This window comes from Colletotrichum aenigma (assembly GCF_013390185.1).
Source record: "Colletotrichum aenigma strain Cg56 chromosome Unknown KSG_Cg56_contig03, whole genome shotgun sequence".
Classification (NCBI taxonomy): domain Eukaryota; kingdom Fungi; phylum Ascomycota; class Sordariomycetes; order Glomerellales; family Glomerellaceae; genus Colletotrichum; species Colletotrichum aenigma.
This window is the reverse complement of record NW_023500909.1, coordinates 2,802,894-2,821,554: the sequence shown is the minus strand read 5'-3', so window position 1 is coordinate 2,821,554 and position 18,661 is coordinate 2,802,894. Positions and strand designations below refer to the sequence as shown.

General features: G+C 55.0%; 6 protein-coding genes across 6 annotated transcripts; 2 read left to right on the top strand and 4 right to left on the bottom strand.

Moving 5' to 3' along the window:
- Positions 1-628: 628 nt before the first annotated feature.
- Positions 629-1,372, bottom strand: CDC34 (Ubiquitin-conjugating enzyme E2-34 kDa; the record flags this gene model as incomplete). The annotated part of the gene is made up of 2 exons (XM_037319991.1): positions 629-1,162; positions 1,223-1,372. 2 exons carry the CDS (start codon positions 1,370-1,372, stop codon positions 629-631), a joined length of 684 nt encoding a protein of 227 aa, XP_037180624.1.
- Positions 1,373-3,079: 1,707 nt separating this feature from the next.
- On the bottom strand, positions 3,080-8,174 carry GCN2 (eIF-2-alpha kinase GCN2; the record flags this gene model as incomplete). Its single annotated transcript, XM_037319990.1, has 6 exons — positions 3,080-3,796; positions 3,849-4,270; positions 4,320-5,322; positions 5,372-5,710; positions 5,759-7,900; positions 7,962-8,174. 6 exons carry the CDS (start codon positions 8,172-8,174, stop codon positions 3,080-3,082), a joined length of 4,836 nt encoding a protein of 1,611 aa, XP_037180621.1.
- A 674-nt stretch (positions 8,175-8,848) lies between these two features.
- Positions 8,849-11,002, top strand: CGCA056_v004734 (uncharacterized protein; the record flags this gene model as incomplete). The annotated part of the gene is made up of 2 exons (XM_037319989.1): positions 8,849-8,921; positions 8,985-11,002. The coding sequence occupies 2 exons, from the start codon at positions 8,849-8,851 to the stop codon at positions 11,000-11,002; spliced, it is 2,091 nt and encodes a 696-aa protein (XP_037180622.1).
- Positions 11,003-11,247: 245 nt separating this feature from the next.
- On the bottom strand, positions 11,248-12,013 carry CGCA056_v004733 (Imidazoleglycerol-phosphate dehydratase; the record flags this gene model as incomplete). Its single annotated transcript, XM_037319988.1, has 2 exons — positions 11,248-11,660; positions 11,737-12,013. The coding sequence occupies 2 exons, from the start codon at positions 12,011-12,013 to the stop codon at positions 11,248-11,250; spliced, it is 690 nt and encodes a 229-aa protein (XP_037180627.1).
- Positions 12,014-12,642: 629 nt separating this feature from the next.
- On the top strand, positions 12,643-13,978 carry Derl2-0 (Derlin-2; the record flags this gene model as incomplete). Its single annotated transcript, XM_037319987.1, has 3 exons — positions 12,643-12,689; positions 12,766-13,042; positions 13,502-13,978. 3 exons carry the CDS (start codon positions 12,643-12,645, stop codon positions 13,976-13,978), a joined length of 801 nt encoding a protein of 266 aa, XP_037180628.1.
- Positions 13,979-14,223: 245 nt separating this feature from the next.
- Positions 14,224-15,994, bottom strand: CGCA056_v004731 (uncharacterized protein; the record flags this gene model as incomplete). Its single annotated transcript, XM_037319986.1, has 3 exons — positions 14,224-15,347; positions 15,401-15,649; positions 15,709-15,994. 3 exons carry the CDS (start codon positions 15,992-15,994, stop codon positions 14,224-14,226), a joined length of 1,659 nt encoding a protein of 552 aa, XP_037180625.1.
- Positions 15,995-18,661: the final 2,667 nt, after the last annotated feature.

Genomic DNA, 18,661 nt, shown 5'->3' with positions numbered 1-18,661 from the left:
CCATTGCTGCTGGCGCTCACAACCCTGCGGGGATGCACTGGCCGCGGAAGGGTGGCACCGGCAGTCACAAGCGTAAATTCGACATTGCGTCACTCGCGCGACCCAGACGCTTGTGAGGGTATCCGTAAGCCCCTCCAAACGCCTGACAAACTCTTCAGGCCTTACAAACAGCACTCAAGGTATGATCGAAATTTTCAGCCCTAGGCTTTGTCGGAGCATGCGGCAAACAATGCTTGATTCATTGGCTTATATGATACCTTGTTTTTGGTGCCTCCGTCGACGACCGCTGCCAAAATCTAGTCGCTGTTCCCTCGCCGTAGAGCCAAATGTGAAATCCCATCCCTGCTGCGAAACACCCTCCCCAGTAAAATCCAATGATGCCAGAACCCAGGAAACGAGACTCCGTTCTGATCACCTAAACAGGCCGGGCAAGACAGCCGGCAAAACGCCTGGGGCCGTCGCTATGCATCATCCATCATGCGTATAAGGTTGTGAGAGGGGGAAAGAAAAAAAGAGTAAAGTAGAGAGAGCCAGCCCAGTGCACAACTCCGCTATGCTTAAAGAGGACGTTGAGTCGGCGAGATGAAGTCGTATGAGTAGTGATTTTCAGCTGTGAGCCAGGCTTGGCTCAAGGCTTTTGAGGCTTCTCGTCTTCGTCGTCATCCTCGTCATCGTCGTTGAAGTCATCCATATCCATATCACTGTCGCTGCCTCCCAAGTCAAAGTCGCCCTCGTCGTCTGTCTCGTTCCAGAATGCGTCATCGTCCAACGGCTTCTGAGGAACAGGCTCCAAATCCGCTGTGGTAGGGAACTTCACGCCTGCCGGGATATCCTTCTTGGACTTTTCGACGGTCTCGCGGGCCCTTTTCTGATACTCCTCGCGCTTATCACGGTACATGACGCCAGCATCGACGTTTGCAGGTGAGTTGATCTCGGGGTCGTCCAGCAATAGCAGTACTGAACGCAGCACAGACTCAACACCTTGCAGAGGGGTCCACCTCTCGCAGGCGAGCTCGCCGGACTGTTCGTCCTCGCCGGGAGTATGCAGAATGGAGATGCACAGCTTGCCGTCGGGGTAGATGTTGGGATGGCAGATCCAGCGGGTGAGGAAGCGGAAGGTCGGCGGCTGGATCGGGTAGTCGCGTGGGAAGGTCATCTCCGCCTGGACTCAAGCGTTTAGTCGATATGCCCTTGTAGGCAGACATGTTAGAAGTCGACTCACTCTGAGATAGGCCCCATTAAAGGCACTGTCGGGGTTAACGACCATGAGGCCGATCTTCCACATCAAGACATTGCGGTCGTCGACGTCAATGTGCACCCATTTCTCCTTCTGCAATGTTTGCAACTCGCTCATCAGTCGCTTCTGCGCCATGGTGGACTGTTGGTTGTGGACGAGGCGGGGTCTGTTGGAGAAGAATGGGTAGCAGCGGAGTGTTTCGTCGTGAGCGGCGGTGACCACAAGCGGCAGAAGTCGTCGCGGTGGCAGTGAAGCACTCCTGGGGAGATGACGGTGGTCAAGTCGGCCGTTGATTCTCGCAAGAGGCGTGATCGAAGCGCAGGGACCCTAACGTCGAGGAGGGACGGAGGAGGGCGGGATGACTCGTCTTGTATGGACTGACTCGGCGCGAGGGAGATAAGATAGGGCGAAGGACCGGGGAGGCGGTAAGTGGCGGTTGCGAGCAGCCCCGTGGAAGATGGAAGGGTTGAAGTCGGAGGAGGAAGAGAGGAAGGTGAGAGGTGGGGTGAACGTGCTTGGAGATGAAATAAAATCCGAGTTGCAGTCAGAAAGGGCAAGAACGGGGAAGATCAGGGTAGGAACGAGAGTGTCGCGGTTTATCAAGGTTCCAGGTGCATCCAGCAGCCCGCGAAGATCCACGGGCGCCGTCGACCGGAAAGCGAACGAGGACAATGGGTACGAGACAAAACGCCAGGGCACCAGTCTCCCGCCCAAGTCCCTCCACAATGGCAGGGCCCAACCCGCCCGCCAAACCGCCAACGATGTGAAGGGGGGGTGGTCACGCAGTGTCTCGGATCCGTGGCCAGCGCAGGGCGCCGCCTGTCCTTGCTGTCGCTGCCTCCGATCGGGGTTGGTTGGAAGTCACAGTCACCTCACCCTCGCGCCAATCCACACTGCAACATGGCCTGCCAGGGTCAGCCGTCCAGCACATCTTCTTGGGCCGGGCTTGCTAATACGGAAAGCAGCACTCACTTGTTGGTCTGCAGGCGCCGCCACCAGTACTTTCAAGTTTGCCATCATGCCGTCCTCACGGGGGTTGCTTACATGACCGTCCAACTCGAACATGATGGAATCCTGAAAGGGGCCTAGACTTTCAAATAGTGCGAACTGGTTAGGCACCTCTTTGTCCTCGCCTTCGCTGCTGGGAAAATTCTTTCTTCAACAAGTACCACTGCATATGAATCAGTTTTTGTTTTTTGCTTACCTTGGTCCTCAGCCAGCCAGACACCTTGATGCCTCCAAACCAACGTCGCTGACTGCACTCCCTCGAGCTGCAAGGATACCCAAGTTCGTCGAAGGCACGCAAAGCCCCATCTCGCAAACCCTCTCCTCAGCGCTTCCTTCGACTGGAATCTTCCCTACTCGCCCGGAACTCAACTGCCTTCTCTCAAGGCAACAAGCTCCCGCAGCAACTCTTATGGCTGCCGCCTCTGCCGCTACTAAGATCTGACACTGCGGCTGCCAGTCTGGGGTTTCGGTGCCTGCGCTTGGGAGTTTGCTTAATGCATGAAGCCAGCCTCCAACAACAAAGCGTCTGAGCAAACAACGCCCTCGAGCCAGAAGGAGCCGAAAGACTCGATCCAAAGAGGCTTCCGTCCTAGTGCCTACCGCCCACCCATGCAGCCCACAGAGGCTGACTTCAAACCACCCCTGCGTTTGTTCTGCAGGTGTGGTGCGTCGCCGCAAACTCACGATGCTGCTGCCCTGCTGTATGACATGACGCACTTGAAGCATGCACTTTGCCAATAATCCTGCGACAACGCCAAATATTGCTTTTTCTTTCGTGTCAACTGCGACAATTATCCTCCTCATCCAAATCGACGATAGCCCTAAAACCTTTGATCATGCCCCAAGGTCGTAGTAGATGCAGTTCCCCGTCCTGAAGTTGTAGATGAACGAATGCCGGCTGGCATTCCTCATCTCCCACGCCGCCTTCGACTTGACCATCTCGGCATGGATCTCCCGCACGTACTTCTTCTCCGCCGTCGTCACGCTGTGCTCCAGCCTCCTCCAGCTCTCCGCGTCCGACAGGCACGTCTCCCTAATCATGTCCATGACCTGATCCGTCGTCTCTACGGCCAAGATGGGCCCGTCCAGGAACGAGTGCACCAGGCTCGCCGCGCTGAACTGCGCCTGCTCCACCACCGTCCGCCGGTTGAACTTCTTGCTCCGCGTCCCCGCCACCATCACCCGCACATCCTGCTCGTGCTCGATGACCGGCGTCGACTCGGATTGCTGCTGTACGCCGCGCATCTTGACCACCGCCTTGGAGTCGCGCTCGCGCATCTCACCCCGCAGCCACGACAGCAACTGCGCGATCGGCAGGTCGACGTCCGGCGTGTCCTTCTTGTCCATCGTCTTGACCTTGACGATGGCGTCCTGCTTGATGATGACGATCCAGCAGTAGCCCTCGTCGCGGTTGCGGGCTAGCAGGTCTTCCGGTGATCGCGCGTCTTTGGCGAGCTCCGCGCTGATGCCGTTCGCCCAGAGCGTCTGCAGGATTTCTATTCCCATGGATCGCAGGACCGCAGCGTCGAAACTGGCGACAAGCGCATCGCACTAAGAACATGTCAGCAACCTGATGAGAAGAATGCTCGATGCTTTGGCTTACTCTTCGAGCATTGTGGAAGATATTATTGGTATCTTCTTCCGTCTTCTTGAGGAACGCTTTGCCGCTTGCCTTGGGTACTCTGGACAGCTTCTCCCAGTTGAGGTTGAAGCCCACAGCGTGCCGTTCTTCGTAATGGCTACCAATTCTGGGCCGTTTCTCTCTGATCAGACTGTCATATCGGCCACCGGCGGCAAACACATCTTTGACTTTCTTGTCGTAGACGCAGGAAAACATAATTCCTCCCGTGTAGAAGCTTTCCTTGAGACTGTTAAGGGGGGTGACATAAATCTTGCTTGCGACTCCGAGCCGCTTGGCATATTCCGAGACTTCTTTCAGATGAGCTAAAGTTGATGATGCTCTTCGATACATATCTGTCCCCTCAAAGATTGACTTTAACTTGGAGAACGCCTTTGAGGGGGTGTCTAGGTACCCGAATTAGCTTCGTCCGTGTTCTATGAAGGGTTGACCTACCTCTGAAGTCGAAACGCTGCAACTCATCCACGCTCGTAGCCGACAAGCCAACAATAGGAGATCGTAACTGTACCCTGATCTTTTGCCAAGTCTGGCTGTGGATGTTCAGGTTGCTGAGAATGTCGGCTGCAGCTCTTCGCGACACGGGATCTACACGGCAGTGATCAAAAATCAACTGCAAAAGATCCGAATGTCCTAGATGGAAGCACATCTGGCTTGACGACAAGGACGGAAATACGGTGATGATCTCGTCAAGAACCTTGATGACCTCCGCTTCTTTGAGAGCTAGGTCCAGGGTATCAGTTGTGACGATGTCAAAGTCGACCTCGCCAAGCATCAGAGGCTGGCCCGTATCGTTTCTATCGCGGAAGACGTTTCCAAAAGTGAAAATCCTTTGGACGCTCGCGCTTCCGCTGGCCTTTGCCAGCATTCTGGCATGGCCCATGGTGAGATCAAATGGCAGCTGAAGCACCATTCCGTTCGCATCCAGCAGCTTTACAGCGTTCGAGTCGTTGTAGTGCGAGGAGCGAGGGTATAGGCAGTTCCGTTGGCACTCTAATGCGCCATGCCGGCGGAAGATGTCTATCAGCGTTGCCTTGACGGTACTCAGGTTCACCAAGTCCGTCTCGCTGGGGCTTGTCTCGTTCATGTCCCACGCATAATCTTTTGCTTGCTCCACAGGCCGCGCAAACAATGTCGACAGCATCTTCTTGTAGTACGGCGAGCTCGGATCCGCAAGACCGGCGAGAGTGCGCCTGATGGTTTCGCTTTCCATCTGGACAGGCAATTTTCCGCTCTGCAGTAGCTCAGCGCTGGAAGGACGTTCCTTTGGATTGTGTGTTAATAGAGAAGTGACGATATCGGTTTGTATCTTGTCGGCTGGTCTGAAGTCTGATGGAAGCACCGGGGGTGATTGACGAAGCTGCTCAATCACCATGGCTCTCTGCATGCCTAGCATAGGTTGGTAGCACATTTCGAAGAAGATAATTCCAAGCGAGTACATCTACGTACTGATTAGCATCTTCAGTTGAAACCTGGTCAAGAGCTCTTACATCGACCTTGGAACTGTACATTCCTTGTGAACCAGACCGCACCTCCGGGGCCGCATACGACGTTGTGCCGATGCTTCGGGTGATGTCGTCCGATTCCATAGCATTTGGAAGGCTTCTGTCAACAGCGAATTGGCCGCTCGTGGCCAGACCAAAGTCTCCAATCTTGACATTATCCGTCCCGTCGCTGCTGTGGGCGATAAAGACATTTTCAGGTTTCAGATCTCGATGAACAATGCTGAGACCATGAATATGAGCAAGGCCTTCGAGTATTTGTCGGAATAAGCGCCATATCTCAGGCGTATTTTGATACAGCTTTCGGGTGATCAAATCGCGAAGTGTCTACCCGTGGTCAGCGAAAAACATGTTAGATGTGAAGACAGAACTCACTCGTTTCTCACAGTACTCCATAGAAATGTAGAGGATGGTTCTGAAGGGCCGCTGAGATCTGGCTCTAGCATGCGCTCGAACATGCCCGACAGCCCGGTTGCTGTCCTCTTCCTCAGATTCACTGTCTTCCTCAGAGTCGTCTTCATCCTCCTCATCGTCGTCATCTTCTTCCTCTTCAGAATCGTCGTAGCCGAACTCAATTTGGGGGTGGCTCGACGACATGAAGTCCAGTCCCCCAGTGCTCGTTGCGAAGTGAATCGCTGGGCTCTGGGAAATAGTGTCTTTGGAGTCCTCCGTCGCGTCCTCCGTGGATGTGTCACCCTCGGTGTCCGACTGGTCCGCAATCTCCTCGACCCAAGTATTATAGTAACGAACCACGGCTGGGTGACTCAGCTGGGATAGAAGTCGGACCTCTTTCAGGATTTCTGTGAGACTGGCCTGCGACCGCTGGCTGACCTTTTTGATAGCGTAGATCTGTCCGTCAAGCTTTTTCCGAGCCTTGACAACCTCTCCGAAGCCTCCTTTTCCTAAACGACCTTCCTCATCAAAGTCCTCCCGATAACGTGATGAGGTGGTTCCCCTATTCGTCAAGATTCCTCTGTTCGTTGACTCACGCCTTAGCCTCGGTGGCATGGGTGACAAAGAGCCGAGGGAATGGTAGCTCGACATGATGGCAGTGTTGTCTTCCACCACTACCGGCGCGTCTGTGGCAAGAAACTCGCTTGAGCCTAGCTCAAAAGCGCGAGGTCTCTTCTTAGGGTCCATTTTGAAGAGCTTTGTGACCAACTCGTGCAATGGTTTTGAAAGAGATAGGGAATCGAAAACATCAGTCGGCGATCGATACTTCTGGGGGACGTCAAGCCCAAAGATCATCTGCAGGAAGACGAGGCCAAAGTCCCAGATGTCCGTCTTCGCTGTATAATGCGGTTTCGATAGGGTTGCAATCTCGGGTGGCAGCCAATAGGCAGATTTGGCAGAGCTTAGGCCGGGCGGTGCCTGTCCTTTCGAAGAGATATTGTGCAATTCCCTCTGATAGCTTGCATCAGACAACTTTGGCACCACCTCCCCAGTTTGCTCTCTGAAAAGCAGGATATTCCCTGGATGGATATCTTGATGAACGAGCGACTTGTTGTGGAGGAAGTTCAAAGCATCCAAGAGGTCCCTCGTCCAAGCGCGCACTTTACTGGTGTCTAGACGATCAGCTAGATCCAGCAACTCAGATAGAGAGCCCTTCTCGGCGCTGGGGGTGAGGACGCTGACGGTCCAGAGATGCATCGACGACTTTTCTGCGTTGTTTTTTTCCTGCTCCACTCTGAAGTCCAGAACCTCAAGCAAGTTTCGATGGCGAACCTGTTTCAGCGTCTCAAGCTGGTTCTCTAGGGACTGGACCTGTTTCTTGAAAACAGCAATGTCCTTTGTGGCAGGACGCAAAGTCGTCTCCTTCAGGGCCAAGTTGGGGCATTCTTGACCACTGGGAACGATGGGCCAGACAGAACAGACGGAAGAAAGGGGACCTTTTGCGACCTCAGACTTTCCGAAGACAGCCTGGAATGAGATGATATTTCCAGTCTTGTCTGTGGTCTGACAGGGACGATCGAAGACGATGCGCCCGCTCTCGGTACCGTTTATCCCGCCCATGGTGCTAAGCGGCGACATCCCGTTGGGGTTTTTCTTCTTGCGTGACTCCTTGGCCTTCTCTTTCTGGCGCTTAAGTTCAACCTGCAGCAGGCCGCCAAGTACTCTCTCTTCCTCCTTGCTCTCTTCCTCTTTCTTCCGCTCCTCCTCTTCTTTCTGTTCCTGCGCTAGTTTGGCAAGGAATGCTTCGTGAGTGGCCCTCTCTTCTTCAAGTGAGGGCAACTCACGACCCTTTGCCTTGGCTTGCGCGGCGTCTTCCAAGATGTCTCTCAGTCCTTCCACAATACGATCTACCATCTCCTGCTCCTCAGTGGCAAAGACCCTCGGCTGTATCTCAAGGTACTTCTGAAGTTTGAACAGCACGACCTCACGAAGGTCGCCGGTATCTTTCAAAGTCAACAGTGGTGGGCTTTTAGGATACGTGGCTGTCATTACGACGCTCAGTGTGACAGCGAAGTCTTCATCTGAAGAAGCCCTAATGCGAACGTCGAACGCAGGTTCTGATTTCTAGTGAGGCATCAGCACTGCTTTTGCGCCGGTGAGTCGCTATCGACGATGACGTCTTTACCTTCCAAGCACTCTGCGTCTCTGCATGCTTCACGAAATCCTCCCCGTACATGGATTCCAGAACGATGAGTTCGTTCTGCTGGAGCTCCTCATATTCAGTTTTTCTGGTTCTCTCGGGACTCCTGGGTTTGAGTCCCGGGAAGCTTGAGTCATCTTTTTTCTTAGTCGGTAGGTTGACGGGCTTGTTCCACACCCCGGATGATTTCGACGCCATATCGTAACGACGAGAAAAGGCTTGACAAATCACCACAGCATAAGCCGTGATAATCCGTTAAGGGTAAGCCATGTTGTTCTGCAATATCGTGGTAATCTGGTTCAAAAGTATGTGTTGATGATGGTCTAAAAAAGGAAAAAAGGCAAACGAATTTCAGCTGACCGGGTTGAAGCGCCACCAGGCATCGACCGCTATTCGCCTTGCTTGATGCGCTGTCACAGTATGGCTGTTTAGGCGTACGTCAAGTGGGGGTTGACAGCGACAGCTGGTGCCCCTCACTGATGACGCCCATGGCCTCAGGGGTCCTTCCAGTGGGGACTGGGAGCCAGAGGTCTGGACAGAAACGCTAGCGAGGAGCGAAGAACGCTAGGCACCGTGATGGCACCGTACGCGAACTGTATGGGGCAGGCGGAGGAAGCGACGAACCACGGACGCGCCATCCACATGCGGTAACAAAGTAAACAACCAAATTCGACATGGAACCACATCCGTTCGCCGCGGTCAGATCACCAACTACAAACTAATTGAAAACCCTCCAACACGCCAGCGCAGGTAATGCGATCGCTTTGGGCGAGCATTGCGGACTTGCTACACGCCACGGCCAGCAAGTGAACCAATTCCTCCGCGCTTTCAACCTTCATTGCGGACATCATTCATTCCCCACGAAAGCAAGGATGCTGGGCTGGGTACTCAGGCGAGGATTGGAGGGCGCGTCTGGAGGAAACAGAGCACAAGCAGGCGGAGGAGGTACATATCATCAACACCAACGCCAGACACACGATATGCCAGGTCAGACTAACATGGCAGCAGATGACACCACCCAGATCGAGCAACCAGACACGCCAGCGCCCGTCTTCGCCGCCCGAGCATTGAAAAGCGCAATCTTTGGCACTCCTGCCCGAGACGACGATCGCGACCACCGTGCCGCCGGCATGTCGCGTAACAGGAACGTAGACGACTCCGAAACCGAGTCGCGTACACCGGTGAAGCAGCCACAGGGCATTTTGCTCACTCCCGGCACCGGTACCTCTCGACGAAAACGCGTCTCGTTTGGACACGATGTTTTGGACAAAGGCGGCCTCAAGAAAGGCAAGGGAAAAGATACGGATGACAAGCCTGGAAAGTTCCCCAGCAGCTTCGATAGCGCAGGCGACTCGGCAAGCAAGCGGACGAAGCTCACCGAGACAATGGAGAACTCCCGCAAAGGGAAGGCGCTCAGCAGCTCGCGGGAGACGCAGCAACCCCAGCAGACGCGTCTCCAACCTCAACCAGCGAGGATTGACGATGCAGAGGACGAATGGGAGGAGGCCGACGAGGACCAATGCACGCATGACATGACGATTGATCTTAATGAGCCTCATTCGCGGTCAGGAAAGTACTGGAAGTCGGAATTCGAGCAGTATCACCAGGACGCTAAAGCCGAGATGGAGAAACTGCTCAAATACAAGCAGCTGGCCAAGTCCTACGCCAAGCTGAAAGACGCCGAGGCTATCGACCTGAATGTAAAGCTCAAGGAAGAGCAGGACAGGGTGGCTCAGATGGAGCAGAAGATTGCCGAGATGGCGGCGCAAATAGCTGCGAAGCGCGTCAGCGGCGAAGAAAGAGACAATCCTCAGCTTATGAAGGACCTGGCGAAGCAGACTGCTGTTGCTGTCGAGTACAGGACCCAGGTCAAGGAGCTAGCGGCTCTGCTGGAGGGTCGCGACGATGACGGAGACCCCCATACGCGCAGACGACAGACAGCCTCTCCACGGACGCAGAGGACCCTTGTGGAGACGCAGCGTGAGTTGAGGAAAGCCAGGTCTCAGGTTAAGGAGAACAACCAGATGAAGGAGGAAATCGAGAAACTCAAGTCCGACCTGCTGTTTGCTGAGCAGCGAGCAAACAAGTTGGCCGAGGAGAACAAGCGTTTGGCTGAGCAACAGCCTCTCCCGGATAAGACCAAGACAGCTTCATCTGCCGAGTTGGAAGAGCTGGAAGAGTTGCGGGAAGAATCACGCCAGAAAGATGAAGAGCTGCGCCGAATCAAAGCAGACTTTGATGCCTACAGAAAGGACGCTGAAGCTGCTCAAGAGGATACGAGACGCATCCTCGAGAAAGCCACCGACAAGATCAACGACCTGAAGAAGGAAGTGAAGACGCTCAAGTCGGCAGGGACTGTCGATGGACACAGGCCCAAGACGTCCGTCAGCTCATTGCCTGAGCGAGAGACTGTCGAGAAAGAGAGAGGGCATCGCAACCATGACAAAACCCGTTTCGATGTTGCTCCCGTGCCGATTCGTCGCACGTCGAATGACACGAGCTCCAAGCGGCGGAGTCTCGAAATTGTGGAATCCCTAGGCAGGAAGCTCAATCAGTCCAAGTCTCACAATCTTCGAGACAAGTACCATGAGGATGCCGGCTCTTACTCATCGGGAGAGGAAGACCTTGTCCAGGCGCGTCCCAAATCCGAAATCCTCTCCGGCAAGGTCACATTGGACAAGCCTAGATGGCGGCCATTCATTCCCAGGTCCCCTCGCAACAGAGCATACCTCGGATCCGAAATCAACGAGCGAATCGTCAGCTCAAGCGAAGTCCCCTCAGGCACCACACCCGCGCCCCGGCATAGGTTTGCATCCAAAGAGAACGACCCGCCCATCGACCTGCTTCAAGACCGATTTGCTCGACTTGGCATGCCTGAAGCCGATGCTAGCACCATGGCAGCAAACACGTCAAAGAGCACCTTACCACCAGAGCGGCGAGCCGCGGCTATTGCACGAATTGAACAAAGAAAGGCTGAGAAGAGGCGCGCCTTGGCTGGCCTGAATAAGGAGAACATGAGACCTTGAAGATAGAATGACGGATAACTGCACAGGGGCGGCTATGTCCTCGCCCGTTTTGTTTGGAGTTTTGGTGTGCGTGGGAACAGAATTCAGGCATTGTACATATTGTACTGGTAATTTGTATACTGGGTAGCATGGTGTTCCGGGGTATCATACCAAGTCGGAGTATCTCTAATAAATCCGACAACATTTTCACCGCGTTGCCCATTTTTACTTTCAGTCTTTTTACTTATTTTTGACGTCACCCGCGTTTATGCGCTCAGAGTTCCCTTGGTGCTAGGAACCTCACCCTCCTTACCAGCAACACGGCTCGTCGCCATCTTGACGGCCACAGCCAGGGCCTTGAAGGCGCTCTCGGCACGGTGGTGGTCGTTCTCTCCGTGCAGGCAGTGGACGTGCAGGGTGACTCTGGCGCCCTGGGCGAAGCTCTGCAGGCAGTGGGGAATCATCTCGCAGCTGAGGTCACCAATCTTTTCCCTCTTCAATCCGAGGTCGACGACGCTGTAGGGACGGTTCGAGAGGTCGATGACGGCGCGGGAGAGGGCCTCGTCGAGGGGAGCGTAGGCGAAGCCGAAACGGGCGAGGCCGGTCGCACTGCCAAGTGCGTTGGCGAAGGCGTACCCGAGGGCTATGCAAACGTCTTCGGCGGTGTGGTGGTCATCGACTGTTTGCGCAAGTGCCATGTAAGCGAAGGGATGTTCACGATGGTGGGCGAGGAAATGAAGAGGGAGGTGACGGACTGTGCAGGTCGCCCTTGCAGATCAGGGCCAGACTCCAGCCAGCGTGCTTGGAGAGGGCATGGAGCATGTGATCGAGGAAGCCGATGCCCGTGTTGACGCTGATGGTCTGGGACTTGCTGGACTGGGAGGCGTGGCCGTCACCGAGGGCCGCGGTGAGTCTCGAGTCGGTATCGGGTGGGAATGCCCCGCCATCCAGGTTGATGGCAAGCTGGATCTTGGTCTCGTTCGTGTCGCGGGCGAGGGCGGCCCATCTGGGAGGGTGGGAGGTCGACGACATTTTGCAGGGTGTTTTGGAGGAATGCTCTCAGACTGGTTCGCGGAGAGGAGATGTTCTTGGAGACGTCGTGGATTTTCCAAGAATATTTCAGCACTTTTTTTCCTGAGTCACTAATCTTCAAACGCCGCCGTCGGAGCTCTCAGTACACTAATGGTGGTGGTCGACGTGGGGGGCATTGGCCAATTGCAGCGCGGTAACTGTCAGCGACCTTCACCACCCGACGTTCTCAGCACGAATGTCCCGGCGCGCGTCGCCCACCATTCAGGGCGGTTTTCACCGCTTGGGCGTGCCCCACCACCGAGCCCCAGCGGCAGAAAAACGAGTTGAAAAGCCCGAGGCTGAGGGCGCTTCTTTGTCTTTCCAGCTTAATAAAATCCTTCCTCCAGAGGACACGGGTTCACAAACGATGATCCAACACATCAGCGCCGCAGCCTGGTGTCTCTGATTGGTCCTCTTCCACACCACCTGCAGATAGAAAAAAAGAGGGTTCCTCTTACTTCTGCACTGCCTGCCATCTGCAACCTTGCTATCCCGCAACTCATCGAAACCTCACTTTCCTGCTTATTTCACCATTCGCATTGGAAAACACACATTAACCCTTCACTTTTGGGGTCGTGTACTGAGACAAGATGTCGGAGATGCTGGATGCCTACTGGCAGGCGCCGCCCATCGCAAGGTAAGCTCCTCACTACATCCTCACCTCATCTCACCACCACCTCTCACCTTCACGATGCTAACTTGAGCCCCCTCAGAACCCTTGCGACGGCCGCCTTCGTCACGTCTGTCTCCGTCGTCCTAGGCTTCGTGAGCCCGTACTGGTTCATCTTCATGCCGGACTACCTGTTCAAGATCCCGCCGCAGATCTGGCGCCTGGGCACCAACTTCCTGCTCACGGGTCCCCAGCTCGGCTTGCTGTTTGATACGTACTTCCTCTACACCTACCTGACCGCCCTCGAGGTCGGCAACCCCCGCTTCCCCAGGCGCGAGGATGTCGTGTGGTACCTCATGTTTGTGTGCACTGTTATCACGGTAAGTCACTTGTCGTCACTGCCTTGCTGCCACGGCAGCCTGTCCTTGCCCAACACGTCCATCATTGTGTGGAAAGTTCCTCCCATGTATCACATCCGCGAAAGAAGCACTCGCGAAGAGAAGAAAAGTCTTCTGCACCTCTTATATCTGCCCGCACAGTGGATTCCCACAGCTGTAGCGGTTCCTGGAACAGAGGGAGATTACCCTCACGGCGCGGTACAGTCCACCTCAATTCGCTTTAGGACTGTACTCGTGGCGTGGGCATGGTGGGATGTCTTTGGATGGCTCGGGTAGCGTTCAATGCTGCTCGAGTGGTTTTCTTAGCGCCCTACATTTTACCACCCAATACCCTGGGTTTTTGTTTTCATCTGTCGTTCCGTTCATCATGACACCATTTCCATCATCAAATGAAGATGAAATCGCTCGCCGTAGAAAACAAAGCGCTAATATCGCACACAGGCGCTCTGCACCTACCTCATGGGCGGAGGAGCCTTCCTGCCGGCTTTGATTCTCGCCATGTGCCGCACCGTCACGCAGGACCAGCGCGGGATGAAGGCAAACTTCTACTTCGTCACCATCCCCGCCCAGCTGACGCCCTTCTGCATGATGCTCGTCTCCCTCCTCTTCCCTGGTGGCTACTACAACTTCATGCTCCAGCTCATGGGCTTCCTGGCCGCCCACCTGTACGATTTCCTCTCCCGCATCTGGCCCGAGTTTAGCGGCGGCCGCAACCTGATCCCCGCACCCGCGTTCCTGTCCAGGCTGGTCACCACACCGCGCTTCTACCGCCGCGACTATGGCACCGCCGTGAACAACAGCAGCCGCGCCCCAGCGGGAGGCCAGCCCTCGGGCAGCAGCACCGGCGCCTCTCTGGGCAACGGACCCCTTCCTGATTCTTGGAGGACGAGAGGCCCTGGACGCCGTCTGGGTGATTAAGAGGCGGTAAAACAGCGCGCTGTACGATAGATGTGTCAGATACCACCCTTTTGCATCCATTGCAGAGCATTCCTCGGAGTTTGCATTACGAATAATATTGTATTCGTCCTTGAGTTTCTTATCACTCGTTGACAGTTTGGTCTCTTTAACGCCGTGACCCCAATTCGCTCATTAAAATACAAAAAGCCGACCTGTGAGTACTCCGAACCTCTGTCATGACATTCATCGTCTCGACGTTATTTTTCTCATCCGTACAGCGTGCTCTTGCCACTGCGGATGGGCATGTCACCCTCATACGTCTCGGGGTCCTCCCTAGCCGGCGCGACGTTCGAAATGATGGTATGTCCGGCCAACGGCTTATCCTGAAATCTATCCTCATGGACCGCGATCGGCTGCGATATTTGCATGTTTCCGGTCTCGCCCTTTTCTGCTATCGGCGTCGCGTCTTGGACTGTGATCTGAGGCGGGCAGTACTTCTTCGGCACCCGCATGCGTCGCACCGAGGGGATGGATATTGACGGTATCTTGATGGATGTCTTCCGGGCTGGCGGAGGCCCAGGGGGCGGCGGTGGGAGGTTGCCCATGATGGGCGCCGCGGAGCTCAGGTTCTCGTGGTGTGATTCGTTCGACCTCCTCGGTGAGGGCGTCCGCGACATGGAGGCGGCCGGTGGGGGTCTGATTGGTATTGTGCCTTCTTCGCTGACGGCGTTGAGGTATGTCTGCAGGGCGTACGAGTCTGGTGTATTTGTTCTCCGGACATTGGGCGGCGTGGGTGTTGCGGCGCCGCCGCGGGTCGACTGCCTGCTCATGGCTCGGGGGATGTAGGCCGGGTGAGTGGGGAGCGCGCTGCCGAGGCCGTGGTGGCTGGAGCGAGGATCGAAGTTGTAGTGGGCCATCTCGCGTCCGAGCTGGGCTTCTTGCTCCATCTGGTCGTAGTAGTCGGCATTGTTGAAGTGTTGCTTCTCCTGCAGCTCGTAGTTGTACGAGTTGATGGAGGAGGACTTCTTGTGGTCCGCGATTGGCATGTAGGGGCTTCTGTTGATCGCGGTGAAGGAGCTGGCATGGCTCCTGGGCGGCTGGGGCGGAAAGTCGGGCTCCGCAGTCTGCGCTCTTGCTTTTCGTTGTTTGCGGCAGTGAATGATGAAGAGGCAGATCGCGCCGACGAAGACCAGGCCGCCGCCTACGGCGATGCCTACGACGGTGCCGGTGGTCATTGTCGTTGAAGAGGCGCCGCCGTCGCCTGGGAGGGTTGCGTTTGTTGCCGGTTCGGTGATGTTTACCGCATTGTCCGAGAAAAGCTGGCCAGTCAGGCCGATGATGTTACCGTCGGCTGGCTTCTGTTGGCAACCAGCTTTGAGCGCAATCAAGACTGGGGTCATGGGTCAGCATGTTTTCAGGGCAGTGTGTTTGCGTAGAACTGACAGTTGGAAAGATAGCTCTGGCTGTCGCTGGACTGCAAACACTTGGCACAGGGCCACCAGCTGTTCGAGAATTTGTCGCCGTCGGCTGTGCAGTAGTCGTATGAGGTGGCGGCGTCTGGAGTTGTGAGACCCGATGTCAGGGCGCTCTTGAGAGGCCTGCAAGCACTGTTGATGATGCATGGAGAGTTGATGTGGCTGATGGCGTCGGGGATATCGAAGAGGCAAACGTCTACCGCATATCGAATGTTGTCTATCAAGCATGGTCAGCCAAAAACCTTCTTCATTGCTTCCCAGATTGTAAGCTCTTACACAAGAACCAAGCCGCATCACTCGAAGCCCCCTTGGTTGCCTCGCTTTTCTGCAAGCAACTGACGCAGTTCTTGAATTTGATGCCCGTGCCGGTCGTGTGGTACTGGTCGTTCTCACAAACAATGTCGGACGAGTTTGTGCCTGGTATCGTGGCCTCGATTGTCGTTCCGTTCTGCCCACCCATGCACAATGCCGCACAATCCGAGCCGGGTGTGACTTCGAGCGCGAGTATGGCCGTACCAAGCGAGAATACGGCAAACAGATGCCACAGAGAGAAGGCGGCCATGGTTTGACTTTTGCCTCACAAGTCGAGGAGGGGCCGCAGAGGAATGGATAGGAGGAGGAGGGAGGCGTTTAGATTAGGAGGAACGCGGATAACCTCGTCACCATGTCAAATCACTCTTGTCGTGTAACTCTGGAGTTGTCAAGATGAGAGTCTCTTCCTTCCAAGAGGGTTGATGGCTATCGGGAAAGAAATCCAACGCCCATCTCGAGGAGATTCCATGGTCCTCTGCGGGACTGATCGCAGATATATTCCCGGAATTTCAGACGTAGCACTGCGGCACGGGCGATCTCCATGCAGGCGGCTCTGCATTGCAACTAGACATTGATCTATTTTTGCTGGTGTGTGGTGGTCTAGCAATCCAGCCAGCGGATGGCCGTAGGATGAAAGTCCCAAGACGGCAAAGCTCATATGAGGTGCGTTTGCTTTCTCCAGATCGCCAGGCGGGGAGGATTTTCCGTAGAGCTGAGAATAGCAGCCGAGAAGTGAGCGGGTATATGCGAGTCCAATAAGATCGCGCGTAGCTGCGAACCCTTGGCTGGTGTAATCGCGCCCAGGCTGGAACTTGGCGAATGGCGACGGGGGAAACGAGTCTCCTCAGCGCCAAACAAATGCACGTCAGGCCGGGATGTGAGGAAACGAACAGACGTAAGTGGCCAGAATCGAGAGACACACGGGAAGTTGAAACGGGGAAGAGAAGCTTGAGTGGTCTTGCAGGCGCCGGCCATGAATGCGACCCTTTCCAGGACCCCTGCTCAACGCGCGAAGTGGAAATCAGCCATTTAGCGGCCGTCTTCCCGTCCGATAGACCCGCCTACTGGCAAGCTTGACTGAGCAAAAGACTGACGGGGGCGGGGAAATCAGACCACTTTGTTTTCTACCCTCACTCGTGGCCGAGATTGCCACGCGACCAGATCTTGGACCGGAGCGCCGAGTCTCTTTCGTCCTCTCGGCGTTCTGCCTTGTGTCGACGGAGCAGGTCGCCTGGCCAGGAAGATGGCCGACCTTGTCAAGCGGGGGATCATCTACCGGGCTTCCTCCGTGTCTGGCTTCTCTCAAATGCCACATTATAATCCGGTTCAATGACGCAGTCGTCTCTTCTGACATGGACAGAAAGGTTTCAAAGTCGTCAGGACAAAGCCAGTTCGATCACGGTTGAACACCACCTGAAATCTCAACCACCACGGCCCAACGCGTCTATCAGCCAACTGCGAATGAAGCCGGCACACGACAGCTCTGCCGCTGCCGCGATAGTTTTGGATGCAACTGTGGCCGAAAACGACTCTGATGGGTCAGGGCGAGCCACACCCACCTGGCGGCATTTTACGTAGCGGCGTAAGTGGTGCCCTCGTTGTGGTGCCAGGCAAACTCGTCACCTGCAGGCGAATTTCTCTGAATAGGAGCGAGTGTGATGGTGGCTGCATTAGCGAACCACCTCAGCGCTCCAACCCTTCAACGAGAGGATGAGAGGGGTAACTTCCCGTCAGCGCGAACACCACCTGGACGATCCGGACCACTAGATTGAAAGGAGAGGGTTCGAAGTCAGTGAGAGCGTGATGAGAGCAGGCGTTGTTCTGGCATTCTGCGTCTTCTACTTGCATTGCTTCCTGAATTAGATTTGCGTTCGAGACCCAGGAATTCGGGTCAGCTTCGCGTGCTGTTTATAAGAAGATGCCACTCTCTCATCCTTTCGTGTTGTTTGTGAGACAAGAGATGTGAACTTCAAGTAAGTTGAAGACTGCAAACCGAATTTCATTTGCGTCCTCCAAATGCTCATTATTCCGCCATCTTGACCTTGTTCCAACCGATACTACTCACAGCTTGGCTGATGTCGCTCCCCGTCTTCGACCCTCTCCCATTCCCACGGAGAAGAGCACTGGCTCCGAACGCCCTCTGCATCCCATCCAGTCTGTGCTTGACAGCAGGCTGGGCTGACCGCTATTTGCTTGTACGACATATGACCGGAAGGATTACTGGCTTGAATGAGTATGCCAGAGGACAGCTGCAGTAATCAACTCAGCCGACCCTTTGTTTCTCTTATGTCTCAGCTGATTGGGAGACATGGCGATCAGAACGCTTTCAATGCATTGTCCAGTCCGGCAGCCAGGCGTCAATTTTAACCTCGAATGTGTTGCCTCCCTTCTCAGATCTCCAGGCGTATGGGTTAATAGTTCAATTCCTTGTTTTCTCTTCTGTCATGACATGCTTGTCTTTGAAGGTATCTATTTCCAATGTCTATACTTTGCCCAAACACTATGTCAGCAATCTTCTCTCTCGTACGATTGAACCGGTGTTTGGTTCCCTGATCCCTCGAGAGACCAAGCTATGCTAAGCAATCATCACCATACCACGAGCGAGGCCTCTGGCGAGGATCGTGTAATCTGCAAATTTAAAAACGTTACCTGTGGCGAGCGCCCAAACCTCAGAACGGCACGCTCTCGTGATTCAGGTGTCCCTCTTACGGTTTCCCATAGACACGGGACTTAAGTTTGTGGTCCACCACTGCTCTACCCGGGACACGAGATCGGTCCCTCTCATAATTCCAAACGGGTCTCGATTCTTCTAGTCCTAGCATACAGCCCACGGAGCTGTTTCGGTCCATCTCACGGATGTGCGACTGCACGCTCCTCCTCGACCGTTGCGCCTCAAAAGGGGGTCCCGTTTGGGTTG